Source organism: Bombus vancouverensis, chromosome 1 (assembly GCF_051014615.1).
Source record: "Bombus vancouverensis nearcticus chromosome 1, iyBomVanc1_principal, whole genome shotgun sequence".
NCBI classification, from domain to species: Eukaryota; Metazoa; Arthropoda; class Insecta; order Hymenoptera; family Apidae; genus Bombus; species Bombus vancouverensis.
In genome coordinates this window covers 10,945,973-10,961,717 of record NC_134911.1, presented here as the reverse complement: position 1 = coordinate 10,961,717, position 15,745 = coordinate 10,945,973, and the positions used below count along the sequence as shown (strand labels likewise).

The following is a 15,745-nucleotide window of genomic DNA, read 5'->3' as shown; positions in this document are numbered from 1 at the left end:
ACTCAAAATTTGACTACTAACTAACACAGAAATAGCTTTATATTTTACCAGATTATATTATGATCTATTTTCAAAAATTTATTTTGTTACAAAATATAACATAATATAATAATATAATACAGCCAACAACTATATCCAAATAATATAAACAAGAATATATTTTCCATTATATAATAAATGCATCTATCTACAAATTACAATGAATTAGAATCATTTTCAATAAATAATTTAAATACAACCCATTTTTAGTAACTTAACTAATAGGCAATCCTTCTTTGTTTAAAAGGTGATCTTTGGGATCCTCTAAATACTTAGGACCATCTCCAACTTTAGTGTAAATAATATATTTAAGAGATCCTGGTGCTTGTTTTTTTGCATTAATGTTATTAAATAGCTCCTAAAATAAATTTAAAATCATTTATTTTGGCATAGATCAAGTGATATGTAATTTTTATACAATAATAAAAATTATTTACTGGCGAATCTGTAACTTCATTAAGAGGTAACCCTCTCCTATACTTTTCTAAATTAATTCCTGGTGGATAGAAATGATCTAATACTCCCACAAATTCTGGAACACTCTCTTCCAAGAGATACAGAGTTGCATTTGGTCCTGCATCAAAAGTATATGCAACCTAAAATGAATAATATATTTAATTAAAATATTAATATATGTATATAAATTAAAATTGAAAAAATTGATGTTTCATATCAATACCTTTACTTCATTCACAGCTTCATTATAGGCATGAACAAGATCAACAATGGCATGCGAAACATCATTCATATAAACAAATGGTGGATATGCATCCAAACATACTGCATGCATTTGATTTGAATCTTTCATTGTATGTTCAGCAAATATTTTAAAATCTTTTTCTACAATTGCCTGTTCCATTCTCTTTATTCTCTCAGGAATAACATGTTTTATTCTGTATTGTACAAGATCAGATGTTTCCATGGTTCTTTTCATTCCAATTGAACTGGAAACTTTTTTCTTTGCATCATTTACCTGGCACAGAATATTTAGTCATAAATACATTTAGTATAAAACGTAAGATAAGATAAGAATTAAAATTAATACACACAACTAATATTAAAATTCTCATTTCTGGCCAATGAGAGGCAGGCACAATTTGTTTTGCTATGCTGTCAGCACCATTTGGTTCAGAACCCATATACCATCTTACAAAACCTCCCATAACACTTCGGCATGCTGAACCAGAACCAATACGAGCTATTGAACTAATGTCACCCTAGAAATCAATATTTAAATATGTAAAAATTATACAGATATAATATATAGAATTATAAAGATTATAATTATGTTAACTTTGCAATACCTCTACTTGATATAGTTTAGCAAGAGCTGCTACAAGGCAAGCATATCCTGCTGCACTAGAAGCTAAACCAGCTGCAGTTGGAAAATTATTTTCTGAACAAATATGAACTTTCCATTGATCTATATGATTGGAATTTCTTGCCCTTTTCCTAACTAGAATAGTATACTTTATTATTTAAAAGATTTCAAGATTTCTTTAATATAATTACATACTTTGTGTTAAACAATTTTGCAATCTAGGATTCTTGATATCTTCCTCCCTAAAAAGTTATAAAATTGTTTTAAAATATACCCAACTTTTCTATGGTAGATGATTATTTAACACTTACTGTCCATTTAACCAGATCTGATCCTCTTTAAAAGTTGGACTGATCATTACAGTAGTTTTTGTGTGTAGCTAAAATTTAAAATGGATCAAATTAAAATATGCCATTTGCGTTTATTATTTCACTAGATATGATAATATGTCTAGCTAGATATAAAAAATAAATCGTATTTTTACATGATTTGTATCTAAGGTAGCACTAATGGAATCATTTACTGGCAAGATTAAAGTTTCATCTCTCTTTCCCCCTGTAAAAGAAAAATTTATATTTCTAGATCTATTTGAATTTCACAAAATCGGAAAGATCGTTACAGTGTAGTACAAATTTATTCTATTTATATGCAAAAATAAAAATTAGACTTTTTAAACGTAATAACGTAGCAGTGTACTTTGTAATACATCAAATTTGAAATTCAAAACGGCGGTCATGCGAATAATAGATATACGGAAACATTTATCTCTAATACCTTTTTAAATAAATTAAATAGTGAATATAATTTAATTACTATAGTAATTATATTACTGTACTGTGATTATTTTAAAAGAAAAGAAAAGCAAAAGAATACATACAATATTTTATAACGGCAATATTGACGGATGTGATACATGTAACGGTACTCATTTTCTCAATCTCCGTCGACTGACGCTTCTACTGCACAAGTGACTTTGAACTCACACGCGCATAGTATTCATATTTGAAGCATAAACTATTTATAAGCTAGATAGATAACCATATATCCCAATTTGTTACAATATATTTTTGATCAGTTCGTATTTTAATATTTATTTATTTCCTATTCCTATTTTATATTGCACAAAATTTCAAATTTTCGTATTTTAAAACTATATCTTTTCATTGGCTACGTGTAAGCTACAATAATATTTAAGTGACATAATAACTTTATGTATCAGCAAAAGAACCTTTATATCTATATTAATATCAAATAATATTTAAGTTTATTGTTCGCTTATTTATTTTATTTATTTATGCTTCATGTTTATTTTATTCATGCTTAGCAATTCGTTTTTAAACGCTCATCGATTACGCACCACAAGCTACTTCCATCATACCGACGCTACCAACAATACGTTTCGTAGTTTTTCTCGCAGATGGTGTTACTCCACGATCGCATTCCCGCTTCGTACTCGAGAAGCCGAGAGTAGTATTCAAGCCAGCCGGTTTTCAGTGTGATGCCGGTTGCGTTGACGGTGGGGGTGATTTGCACGGTCCTCGGAGGGCTGTACGAACCACGATTATACACGGCGGGCACGGTGTATATTCAAAGCGCGCGCTTGTTACTTGGGACAGAACAACGAAAACTAAAATGAGAACAATGTGAGTGTTATGAAGAACTATTAGACTTCCAAAATATTCATCGATAACCAATTCCATAGAAAGTACCAAGGAACGAGAGGTACAATGTGGTGAGTCGAACATGGTGTATGAAAGGTACCACTTGACGTTATTAAAAGACGATGCGAAGGTAGTGGTGCGATTCGAATGATATTCTGTCCTCATCCCTTCCTCGTTATCTCGCGTGCATTTACAGCGAACTTATGCATCGTCGTTTCCTTTCTCTGAGCCCCGTTCGAGTTAGCACGCGGTTTCATAGCTCTGTTCGCGTCATACCAAAGAGACTTAAGAGTTCTGGCGTTCACCGCGAAAAGAAGAGAGGAATTTAGTCCTTAACTGTTATCCGTGGGCCCGTGGGTCATGTAGGTGACCACAATAAGTTACATTTCTTAATATTAAGATATACATATATTATATTTTTATTCGATATTGTATACTTTTATGCAAGAAAAATCATTAATTATTTTCATAATCTTAGATATAAAATATTAAATAAAATAAGATACTTTGAAAATAAGTAAAACTCTACTACAACGATACACATAGTTGAGGGTTAAGAGGAACGAGGGAGAAGAAGAAAAACAAAGAAGAAAGAAAAAGCAGAAGAGAGAAGAGATGATAGGAATGGATGCTAGTGGCACGTAAGATATACACGTAGAATGATCAAGTGGTTGCATTGCGTGGAATAAGACCACGAACGACATAAAGGTGTTCCCGTGGGACGTCTGGTGGGTTACGGTGACCGAGTCACTCTGTCATCTGTTTCCAAGAAGAGAGAGGTCGGCGATCTGTTGTGTGTGTTAGTGTACGATCGCGCGGCATGGGGCATCGGTGTTGGTCCTTCACGAACGGTGGGACCTGAATGTGTGCATATTTCTCCTGGCTGACTGGCCTGCCTTCCATCGTTAAGCTGCATTCACAAAGGGAGCCGATTTTCGGGCAAGGACCGTGTCTCGGTCGTTCTTGCCGAGAACGCGAATCGAATTGGTTAATGAGGACTATCCGGCTTCGATCGTCCAATCAGCTAACAGGTAACATTTTTATGCATGGATATATTGTGGCGTCTTGTTCTAGCTATCTTATCATTAGCCTGCGGATTTTTTAAACAAAAATGCATAAGACGTATATGATACAGAAAAATATATAAAACATCCGAAAGATAATATTCTTTATAATATTTAATTTAAGAAAATCAAATTTCTGCGTAGACCCTACGTTTTTGAGTTTTTAATTGTATTCATGAAAATATGAAGTTGCATAAAAATCCGCAGTCTACTTATTGTATCATAAAATTGTATTATTATAATGCTTTATCAATAGAAAGTGATATAAGCTCCGTTATTTGTATTTAGTATAGAGAAAATGAAAGGGTTGTAAGGAAGAAATTTGTAATAATTTTCTTCTTTATTTACTAACTGAAAAAAGTGATTTACTACATTAAATAAATATAACCAATAATGGTACAGGAATAAGTATGGAAAATATCAAAGTATCTTTCTTTAATGGGGAAAATTCTCCGTATATTATCTGGTTATTCATCAAACGACGTAATAAGTTGGTGGATTTTGTTTTATATTATTGATTTTATTTGTTCTATGAACAATGCTGTAGAGTAATGCTTTGGAATAATGTTTCTTTAATCGGTCACAGGTGAGGATTTATGTGACCAATAATTATTGGTAATTTTTGGTAAGTATATTTTTACCGATGTACTTAGTTACAAATTGAACGCCGCAATACTGTATTCGCGAACTTTATTTATTCCCTAAACTATGTTTCTCGTTAATTGGCCACAAGTGACGACTTATGTGGCCAATTGTCCAGGGAGGTATAGCTTTATTGATAACAACTTTCCGTATATTTAATTATAAATCGAACGAACTAATAATATATTAGCGAACTTAGGGACTTACTACAGGTAGGGAGCAACTTAGATAGCCAGTTCACAACATACTACTGTACATTGTACATAATATACTAAATTAGGTTAGATTTTCTCATAGATCGTTTTCGTTGCGTCGGTTTTGTTTTCAGCTTTCGTTTCTGCGGCGTACACCCAATGAGAAGCTGTATATCGGGACGCCGCGGTGTAAATCACTAAAACCGATGGATTTCGCACTGAAATTAACGACTCGTGCGAAAGTAGCGGGATACATGCTCACAGGCCGTAAAACGCGTTCAATAGCACGTGGGGTGGCTAAATGAGATTATGAGATCCTTCACTTTGACTCAGTTTCCAATGAGTCTCCATAACCTGCGAGCTCGAGCAATATTTATAAACAGTGTACGCTTAGTGATAGGTAGAAATTATATAATTTATAACATTTCGTTGGGAAAATAATTTTTTATAATTATGATACGCTAATATATCTAATATTCTTTGCGGTACATCTTCCTCTTTTTTTATGAATTCGCAGTTGTTATTTAAAATCTTGGTTCATAAAACAGAAAGACCTTGATTCTTTTAATAGAAGTTTAGTATAGAACTGAAATTGATTCTTTTACAATCCCTCAAATTTAAGATATTTTTTAACAATGGAAAATAAAAAATTTTCCTTACTTTTATTACAATCTATTATTACAATCAAATATGTATTATAATAATTTTAAATAATTATTTATTCATTATTATCATCAATATTATTGTTATTCTACAACCGCAGGAAATTTAACCAGAGGGCTTGATTTTACCATAGGAAATGTCTTTTCATACAATTTGTCGTGGCTATTTTGAAGAAGTAATGAAAAGCTATCGTAATTGTGCGTCAGTGTAGAAATCAAGGAATTAGACGGGAAGATCGCGTTAAGGCGCGTTTCCTTCTCAGATTCTATTCACGATGGATGTCGCATTACAAACAGATCAGAGAGACGGATCGTGAAATGAGTATGCGGCGCGCGTTTACCGTTCCCCATAGTTATTGCCACCGTAGGTGGACGCAGGTTGTAGCTACAAAAACCTTCGCTTTGTTTAATCGAGCTCGTGTGAACGCCACCTTAATTCAAGTGTGCAGAAAAGTTGCATCCTCTGGCGGTATTTGAACTCTGCGTTTAGACGCAATCGCCTATCCCTTTAATAATCGACTCTCTCAGGATTTTTACTGTGTAATTTTTTATGCACGACCGATATTATAGGCGTATTTAATCCATTCCAAGAGATTAACTACTGTATTCATTTTATACCCGTCGGCGAGTGCTTGCTATACTAAGGAATTCGTTTTTAAATATTTTATACTCAGTTAAATTTTGTTCATTGACATTTCTTTGTTTGTATATTTGTCGAGGAAGATTTACGTATAGCGACTGTATTCTTGTTTTCTTAGTATTCTTTTTAACTTTTTAATCTCTTTTCATTCAAGATATTAGTATCTTCTTTTAATTGCAATTTTCTTTCTCTCTCAATATGTTAGCATATAATTTTGTAATCAAATATTGCTGAATATACTAAACTTGACTGACTTCTTTGAATTTATTTCTTTTATACTTATTTGTACGTATAAGGTCAACGGGTTTGCTTTCATATATTAATTCCGTTTTTCGCAATCAATATGCTCGAGTCTAGCTTATTAAAAATAAATCGAACAGTATTTAACGATTTTCCATGCCTATAACGAACCTGTAACTTTCTAGGAATTATTTATGTGCATTAAATGTTCATTCACGGCAGATGTTCGCTATGATACCAAGAAAGAGTATGGGCATTGAATGCAAATTGTGTTTTCTTCGTAAAGCAATTCAGATTTCTTGAATAGAAGCATGTCTAATTTCAACTGATAGAGATACGAGCAATGAAAATTAAACATTACGGTTTTGTGTACTTATACAGCGTTGTGTTTCTATGATCACAGTTAACAAATCTTAAGTAGTATCTTAAACAGAAGAATATAAATTAACAAATTTTAATAAATGTATAGATAAAAGAAAAATTTAGCAATATTTAATAAATTTTGAAATTTATTTATTCTCTTTTTATCTGTAGAATTTAAGTAGGCATTCTATTTAGCAAATATTGTATCAAGTTCCAATCGTTTCCCCCTAAGGAATAAGCTTAGCCACTCTTTTTTCAGGAAATATTACTTTCTGGTCTGCGATAATGTCAGAAACATTACTGTTCTTTTTCTTCGTCGCTCATGATTCCATGGATATCAGTTGGCGTTAAAACGGATGTAATAAAATTGCTTCCTATTCCGCCTTTTATCCATACTTGTTATTCATAAAACCTTTTCTTTTCACATTTTTCATAGCATGGTTGAAATACCTTCGAGGAAGCGGGAAATACTTCTCTTCTACATTCCAATATTTCAGATCCTATAAATATGCCAAAATAACGTTTTACATTCATGGAAAGAAAGTAATATAAAAATACATAAAGAAACACTAGCGCCATCTACCTTAACGTAATTAGTGTCTCTATAACATTTTTCCCTCACTTTAGCAGTTTACTTTGTAATAGCATTCTACACGCGTTTCATTAATGCAATAAGATACTTTGATCAATTAGCTTTTTCATGCTTCACAGATTCGGTTAAGGAATCAAGTATACATGTGAGTATATATGTACATGTTCCGCAATGGTCATGGAGAGATACAAAGGCGGATAAAGCCGCAGCTGCCGCATGGTGTAACAAAATCGCTGGATGACCTTACTGCGTGGTCCGAGAATTCGTTTACGAATGGACCCAGTGAGCCGATCGTCGTGAATTCTAGTTCGAAGAATAAATCCAGCTACGACTTGTCCCTCTGATATAAGGTTCCCATCTATCGTCTCTTCTTTACCTTTGCTCTCTCGCATCTTCGTTCTAATCCCCCTCCATCTCGTACCCATGGTTTCCAAGGCTTCCTATAACGGGTGTGATCAAAGAATCATCATCGTACACAGCGAATCATTGAAGTACTTAAACGCTTACCACAGGAAACTTTTGTGTATATATTATACGTGTTATATAAAAGATTTTGGAACTTCATTAGCAATGTAATGAGTATTGAAATGTATGTAAATGTTACGAGATATTTACTGTATATGTAAGTATATTTAGCAAAAAGTTAGTATGTAGTATAAATAGTCATCGCAAATAAGTAATAAGTGTTAAAGATAGTTTTATTGAATATTGAGGTTAGTGTAGGGATAAAAATAATGCAGATAACCTAGAGTTCTTTTTTATTTCTTTTATCTAATAATATTGTACGAGAAAGCTTTAACGAATCTGTTCAACTTTCTTGATTCCTCTTTTGCAGCCAATTCTTCCATTTCGATTCACACGTGACATCTGTAAGTCCTGCATATGTGTTTCTCTTGTTGAAATGAATCATCTTGGACATGAATCACAAATCCGATCGATATATTCATTCCCTTTCGCCATCTTTTTTAATTTCCCTGTTATCCCTCTGATATAGCATTTCATACTTGTCAATTCTTATATCTATACACACATTATTATATTGTTGTATATGTATTTTAATTAGGAGTATTCAGGACAGATTAAAGCTTTTGAAACAATCTTTGAAGGACAATCGACTTTTATAAAGATATTAGGAGGGGGTTAAAAATGTTAAAATGAAATAAATTTATGTAAATATGAAATAAAATTTATTTTGTAATAGGTCATATTGAAAATTGTATAATATGCATTTTTAAGATACTATTGCTTTCTTAATTTTTCTTAAGATAATTCACTTGTTATATTTGTAATATGAAGTGTATTTTTCTTGAATAACGAGAAATACAAGGAATATAACTCTCCGCTAATTCGTGCCTGCTTTTAGTATATTATTTTATATAATATTTTCGTTATCTTCAGCCGTAAGTTAAATGCAACACACTGCACGTGCCAGCGAATGTAATTCGTGTAGAAGAGTTGAAGTCGAAGGTAGTTCTGTTTTCGCAAGGGACTAATGGAATCACCGTCACGATAAAATCTTGCCAAGTACGATTGATATAGAAGGCTTCTCTGCCTTTTTCACTCTTCTCCCTGTTCCTTTCTTTTTCTATCTCATTTACTCTGTAAAGTAAAGTTGTTTCGCCCCTCGAGGTTTTATTTCTCGAATCTCACGCAAGAGGATCTTAGGATTTCTCGCAACCCTCCAACGTACTGTAATTTTCATGAACTCCGTGTATCCTTTTTGCTTAAGCTGCGCTGCGTTGTTAAAAGGTTGGGGTTGTTCGGAATACAAGTGTGCGGTTTACATTTATTAAAGGTTTATTAAGGGAGAATATACGGAGGGTTCGAGTGTAAACTACTGAAATTGGATTTATTGGGGTTTTCGATGTGTTGTATACACACATATGTATACATAAAAGTTTTTCATCGTAAATATTCAAATACTTTTATGAACCACTGTATAAGGATTATTGTTAAGGGCTTCTACTTCTTTTCTATTGTTATTATATAAATAATATAACACTTAGCTACTCGATGATATTTTGGTATTTGAATTTCAGAACTTTTTTAGACCGAATTTTTTAATTTTATAAATTAACAAATTTTCATTTTTGCAGTAGATGACGATTTTCATGCTTTACGTGCTACGTGCATGGTTTCGTTAGAGGTTAACAATCTTTTAATTCCAGGCGACTTAAATTTAATAAAAGAAAATCGTGTTCTTAAATTCGCACTATTTTTCTCCCCTTGAAAGGGCTTTTCAATGAAGACTGAGATTAATCTTGACAAGTTTTGTTACGTTTCAAGAATGATCGTATTGTTAGAAGTTGAGAGGGACGAGATAGGAGAGGCAATTTATTATTTGCTCAACGATATTTTTTTTTTAATAAAGTAACTTTCGATTTTTAGATAACATCATTACAAAAATTAATCTTTTACGCTCGAGAGGCTCTCTAACGGTATTATTGAAGATTAAACAATAAATAATGAAAAGTTCTCATTACAGTAACATATTTAACCTATAATCCATTACAACCGATCTAGGTTAGGTATTTATTTTGCACCAATCTAATAATACCAAATCACACGAGGGTTATACACTCTCGGGATAAATAATGCAGAATTCTTCTCATAATAATACAAATACAAGGAACGTAAATCAATTTTTTAATCAATCAATGACATACATAAATATTAATCTTTTACACTTGAAAGCTCTTCTAAGTTAAGTAACAAATGATAAAATATTAGCATCACAGTAACATACTTAACCTATATCCGTTCCATTCGATCTAAGTTAGGAATTTATTTCCCATCAATCTAATAATACAAAAACACGCGCATACAGATTAAAAAAAAAAAAAGTTCGAGAATTAGCTTTTACGATAAAGGACCGACCACCTGGCACTTCTACACCATGAATGAGAGAGGACGAATCGGTGGGATTCGTGCATTGAACGCGGGCACAGGAAATCGGCGCTTATTCTCGGCCTCGATGCTATCTTGAGGCTTCGACGAGCCTTTTTGTTCGACCTGGTACACAGCTCGATCAGAAAACGTCAGCCGTGCGTCAGCTATGCTCACGACTGACCTTGAACGCGGTACCAGTTGCAGCACGTGGATGTACAGGTTCGATCTTTCTTTCTTTTTGAAATCCCAGGCCTTAAATAGAGATTATATGTACTATTTTCAGAAAGTAATCAAGGCTCGATAACGCGGAAAGAATAAAAGTACGATGAAGGCTTACAGTGGTGAGCAATCTGATATACTCAAGGTGAATTTATCAAGGTGATTTATTGCGGCTAGATTATTATGGTGGAGCACCTGGCGCGATGTTGGCAGGTTTGGATTTAAGAATCGAAAATAGAAAGAGAAGTTTAGTTACTTATGTACAACTATTTATTTTATTATTTTCATTTAGTGACCTGGCTGTAGTATTAGAATTTTTATTTTTTAATCTTACTCTTATTTGAACTCTCATGTCGTGAAGGTTAGGTTAATTATTAGTCATGCATTTCGCATTTCAATTTGCTATTACACTTTTATTGCAAATGTATGTAGATTATAAAACTTAAATTATTAGAAATCACAGAATTATAAAAGCTATAGCAGTTATATTGGGAAATAAAAAGAATAAAGTATAGTATCCGGTTAAAGTATAGTATGTCTGTTCGGCGGTATTTTAGGCCGCTAAAGTCGAAGCTGGGCGTCATTTTTCACGGAAATGAACTGTGTTAGAAATTCGGTCTTACGAACATATGGACGACAAAAATCTTCGCTGTAGAAATCCGCGTAACACCGTGATCATACAGAGCGGCAAAACAACAACTTACTGTTCTTTGTATGATCACGGTTTAATGGCGGCGGCCGGAAAATAAAAAATAACTCTAACCTAATTCAATACTCAAATGCATACGCAATATTACACCTTATAAAATGTGTCATTTTGGCCGAATATTTTGCAGTCCGGATACTGTACAACACTCTCCATATTATCGCTACAAAGTAAACATTTGATGTTGAAATGTGGAATGATCCTAGCCATAAGCAGCTGAGAGCCGAAGCGCGAGGTTGACCCACATTTTTTATCCTAGGTTAGGTTATTCTTGTCGTCAGTCGAACTAATCTATTCGAAATATAGTCGAAAACCTATCTGACCCATGAATTTTTACCTTTAAATCGAATATCAGAGAGATTAATAGGGTGGTGGCTACGTACAAATCTTCCGACATCGATTTCCTATCCAGGCTTAGTCAGTTTCCTGTCCGTTAGTCAGCAGGCTGAAAATCTGTGACTCGGTGGTCGCAAACATTCCTGCTTCCGTAGGCTATGATAAATGTCTGGTATCTCGTATATACAGATTTTCATATAAATACACATGATATAGTATTGATTATATGACGTAATATAGTTCTTCTGCTCACCTTCCCTTTTATTTCAAACTTATACTAAAGTTTGTTTTTCTAGAAATCAGGAAGTTGTTTGGAAAATTTTTTGGTAGGTGAGTTACAACAGATTAGAAGAGTTTCAAAGATTATAGTAGAATTAATCCACAAGATTTACAACGAAATGAAATTCATTGCATATCACCAAATTATTATATTAATTTATTAGTATACCATTATATTGAAACTAAATAATCTATTTGTAACAGTTACTAGTTAACAATTAATTGATTGTAATTGATTACCGCTTCTTTTTCTTGGAAACTAAATTCCGGTTCTGGAAGATTACTAAAGAGCCTTCTAAATCTATATTTTTCACGAAATGCGTTTCATAAAGTTTTATTTAATTAAAAGTTATCTATTTAACATGTCTAAAATGGAAAACATAATCGCAGAAAAAGAATTCAACAGCGGTAAGTCGTAAACAACAGCGTCTCCAAATCATTTTTTTTCATATTTGTTTGGACAGGCAGATTTTAAGTCGTGAAAAATATGTACGCGAGAGAACAATGTTTTTCAACTTAATCTTAGTCTCTAAACGTAGGAAGATAAAGAGGGAGCTAAAATAAGAAGGGGAAAGCGAAAATTTTATGAGTGAAGGAACGATGATGTCAAACGATAATATTTGATATAATGTTTCAGCGAGACTGGACGAGCATAATCGAATGAAGCTGGGCCAAGCATGCCCTCTAAGAAGCAATACAATCTCGTGCATAATGACGAGTACGACACGAGGATACCACTGCATAGTGAGGAGGCGTTCCACCGTGGAATTGTCTTCCACGCCAAGGTAATCAAACATTAAACGCTTTCCGATTTTCACAGCCAGCGGCTGCCCACCGCCCAAACGAGAATTTGCGAGCCGTTGAGCTTCTCCCACTCGTATTCGCATCCCCAGGCAAATTCCAGGTCCCCACGTGACTCTAAAGAAACTGGTATATTACGTGTATAACGTTTCATTATAAATTTCGTTAAGGACAATGATAATGTATTGAGGTTTATGGATTTTAAAAAGTAACAAATAATTTTTACCACTCCTGAACTATTGAAATTTGTGAATGTTCGAAAGATTTGATATCCAGTAGAGCAATTCTAAGATCACAGGACCTTAAATTCAAAGAATATGAAGTTGTGGGATTTGTGTTAGAACAATTCATCCATCGTGGAACTTTAGGCTGGAAAATTCTAGGATTATGTAGTTTGGATCAGATCTAAATCTTGATTTAAGAAATATTAGGATGATAGGACTTAAATTTACTACTATAAGATTTTATCAAGACATAATTGTATCCCTCAATTTTAAGTTTCCTGATTCGGGAATACGTAATATCGTGATACCACCAGTTGAGTTTCATCATTTTGTAGTTACTTATCTGTCTTACGTTATTTGACTCTAGAAAGGTTTCTTTCTGGTCGTAGAATCTTAGGCTAGCGCCACCTGAGTTATTCGTTCGTATAGATTATAGATCACGTTTATCATATCCTATCAAATAAGAATTCTTGATATAACCTTCCCTGTAGATACTATATATATCAAGGTTTTAAAATCGATCAGCAGACGAAGTTTACATTTTAAACCCTTCGACTGTAGAACTGCTAGAAACTCGATAAGATAAAAATCATAACCTCATGTAACGTACCAAAGCTTAGTTTAATCTTTATTGAAAAACACAAATCATTATATGCAACCCTGGAATTCACTATATTCGTTATTATTGCTAGTGGATGTTTTAATTTAAGACCTCGCTATATCGGGAAGGCTACTGTACCACGTCACATAACCTCAAAGGACATTCATATCGGCTTTCACAATTTTAGATATCCTTTGTATCGAATATCTCATAGTGTAAAACTTTCCTTTCTCAATTTACCATTTCTAAGATTGAAACTGTTCAATTACTCACAATACCTGTAACTACGATTTTAAATTACGGATATAATTAATGGTGTATTTCAATTTGTACCTCCATTATTTACATCGTAAAAGCTCGAGTTTTCAATGAGAACACAGCGTGGTCCAGTCACGCGCCAACGATCTTTCCATTTTAAGTGAGTTCCGAGAAAATCGTAGCAAAGGTAGTAACAGCAAGCAACTTTATCGTGCCAATAAGGCGTAATTTCTGGAGGGAGGCCGCGTTGTCTTCTGAACACTAGCGGCTATTACAACTATAACATCGGAAGGGGACAGTTATTTCGCGGGAGGTAAACGTTAAACCTTCGAAACATGATCGGCGAAGAAAAGTGCTGAAATGAGAATGGAAACAACAGCTGTCTAACGGATATCTGGATTATGTCCCGCGATCGCAGAATACACGAAACGGTAAAATTGTATGGTCTTCTATTTGTTTCTTTTTCAAACAGCGCGAATATTTTGGTTTTTTATTTCGGTTGAAACTATTAATTGTGATGATTTTTGTTATCAGAATATTTTTGTTAATACTGGTAATATTCGTTTATATTTAATATCGAGTAAATTTTGTCATAGTACATTCGGAAAGATAATGTATGTATTTCATATGAAAATTGAATAAAGTATAGATTCATAAATTTTGATTTTAGATTAATAAAGTTTGGTTGTCAGGATAAAACTTCTTCAAATATTGATCGCAATATTTTTGATTTTTAATATCGTGGAAATTTTATTGTATTACATTTGATAGAATAATTCACGTATTTTATAGTGTATCAAAATTAAATAAATTATGGATTCATAAATTTTGTTACATACTATTAGGTCGTCCGAATAGTTTCTTTCGTTTTATAAGGAAGTAATGGATGCACAACATTTTCTGTTTTGTATTATTTTATCGAATTACGTACGATCCATTTTGTTCTATCAAGATAAAGATTACAACGTTCGACAGATTAGGTTTCATGTTTGTATAAAGATGCGTTGTTGTAAAAGACGTGTCTGTGAAAGGAAGACACTTTTCGGACAACCTGATACAATTTTTTTGTAATATATAATTTAGTTTTTGAGCTTGCAGTTTATAGTAGTGTAGCTATATCATGTGAGTGACTGAAGTTCCGTTCTCTGGCGCTTTCCAATTGTACCATGAAGCCATTCACGTTGGTCCCGCTTTCCCGAAATACTTGACGAGTGACGCTGTAATTTACTGCACAATTCGGGCCGTTCGAATGGCCGCATAAAACCGCAAGTGTTTCCAAGAAACTGAAAAGTGTATCATTCCGTTACGCCGTTACGGAAGCGGTCAATCTGTTTGTTGAGAATATACAGGGTGATTTAGAAAAACAAAGTCGCTGAAACAACCACCAGTATTATAATTTTCATAGAACAGTTGAAACAATTCAAAAATAATCTAAATAAGAGTATTACACACTTGGATTTTCAATATCCGTTAAATGTAAATTAATATGGAATTCTTTTCTTATTTTTTAAAACATTGTTACTGTTTCTTCCATTAATAGTTGCATCTCAAGAATAGGGTGCGCAACCATTACAAATTTCTTAATAGATTTTTCTTTTAAAAGTTTTATATTGTTGAAATAAAAATTAAGATACGCATAGTATAATAGAGGCTTTATATATATTATATATTGCTATATAAGTATAGTGTCTTTATATAAATATCATTCTAAAACATATTTATTCAATTTTAAAATAATTAATTGAATCATAGAAGAAAATACTTATTTTATTAATTGATATATATCAAGGCTCATTTGAGTTTATACATATAGTATATGTAGATTATATACTACTACATTCGCTTAACACACAAATCGGTCCCAATACGCATGCGCTTCATTTTAATGTATCCCTCACGAGTCACGTGACTTCACTGCCGCTCACAGTACGAAAAATGACATTGATCAAATGCAGGTAACTACTGTAGTAATGATTCATATAAAGAAACAATCATGTACAATTAAGTCCCATAG

At 33.0% G+C, this 15,745-nt stretch overlaps 2 protein-coding genes across 3 annotated transcripts in view; one reads left to right on the top strand and one right to left on the bottom strand.

Annotated features, from left to right (window-relative positions):
• Positions 1–32: 32 nt before the first annotated feature.
• Positions 33–2,352, bottom strand: Mvd (mevalonate diphosphate decarboxylase). The gene is made up of 9 exons (XM_033327977.2): positions 2,238–2,352; positions 1,845–1,915; positions 1,672–1,739; positions 1,556–1,602; positions 1,344–1,495; positions 1,089–1,256; positions 719–1,012; positions 477–635; positions 33–397 (listed from the first exon to the last, which is right to left on the bottom strand). The coding sequence occupies exons 1-9, from the start codon at positions 2,287–2,289 to the stop codon at positions 254–256; spliced, it is 1,155 nt and encodes a 384-aa protein (XP_033183868.1). The 5' UTR covers positions 2,290–2,352; the 3' UTR covers positions 33–253.
• Positions 2,353–2,848: 496 nt separating this feature from the next.
• The window catches only part of LOC117153690 (carboxyl-terminal PDZ ligand of neuronal nitric oxide synthase protein), a 37,980-nt gene continuing 25,083 nt past the window's right edge, over positions 2,849–15,745 (top strand). Inside the window, exons 1-2 of one of the 2 annotated variants that reach the window (XM_033327972.2) lie at positions 2,849–4,052; positions 12,485–12,632. In XM_033327972.2, coding sequence (XP_033183863.1) covers positions 12,525–12,632 — 108 coding nt within the window. In that variant the 5' untranslated portion in view covers positions 2,849–4,052; positions 12,485–12,524. Of the gene's footprint in view, positions 4,053–10,239; positions 10,527–12,484; positions 12,633–15,745 lie in introns of those variants that run through there. The other variant, XM_076618866.1, reaches the window with a different exon arrangement.

Excerpts from the sequence above, each read along its gene's own strand:
- Mvd (XM_033327977.2), bottom strand. The coding sequence starts at position 2,289 with ATGAGTACCGTTACATGTATCACATCCGTCAATATTGCCGTTATAAAA. Across the intron at positions 1,740-1,844 it reads CTACCTTAGATACAAATCAT|CTACACACAAAAACTACTGT; the intron begins GTAAAAATACGA and ends TTTAAATTTTAG. Across the intron at positions 1,013-1,088 it reads TGAGAATTTTAATATTAGTT|GTAAATGATGCAAAGAAAAA; the intron begins GTGTGTATTAAT and ends ATTCTGTGCCAG.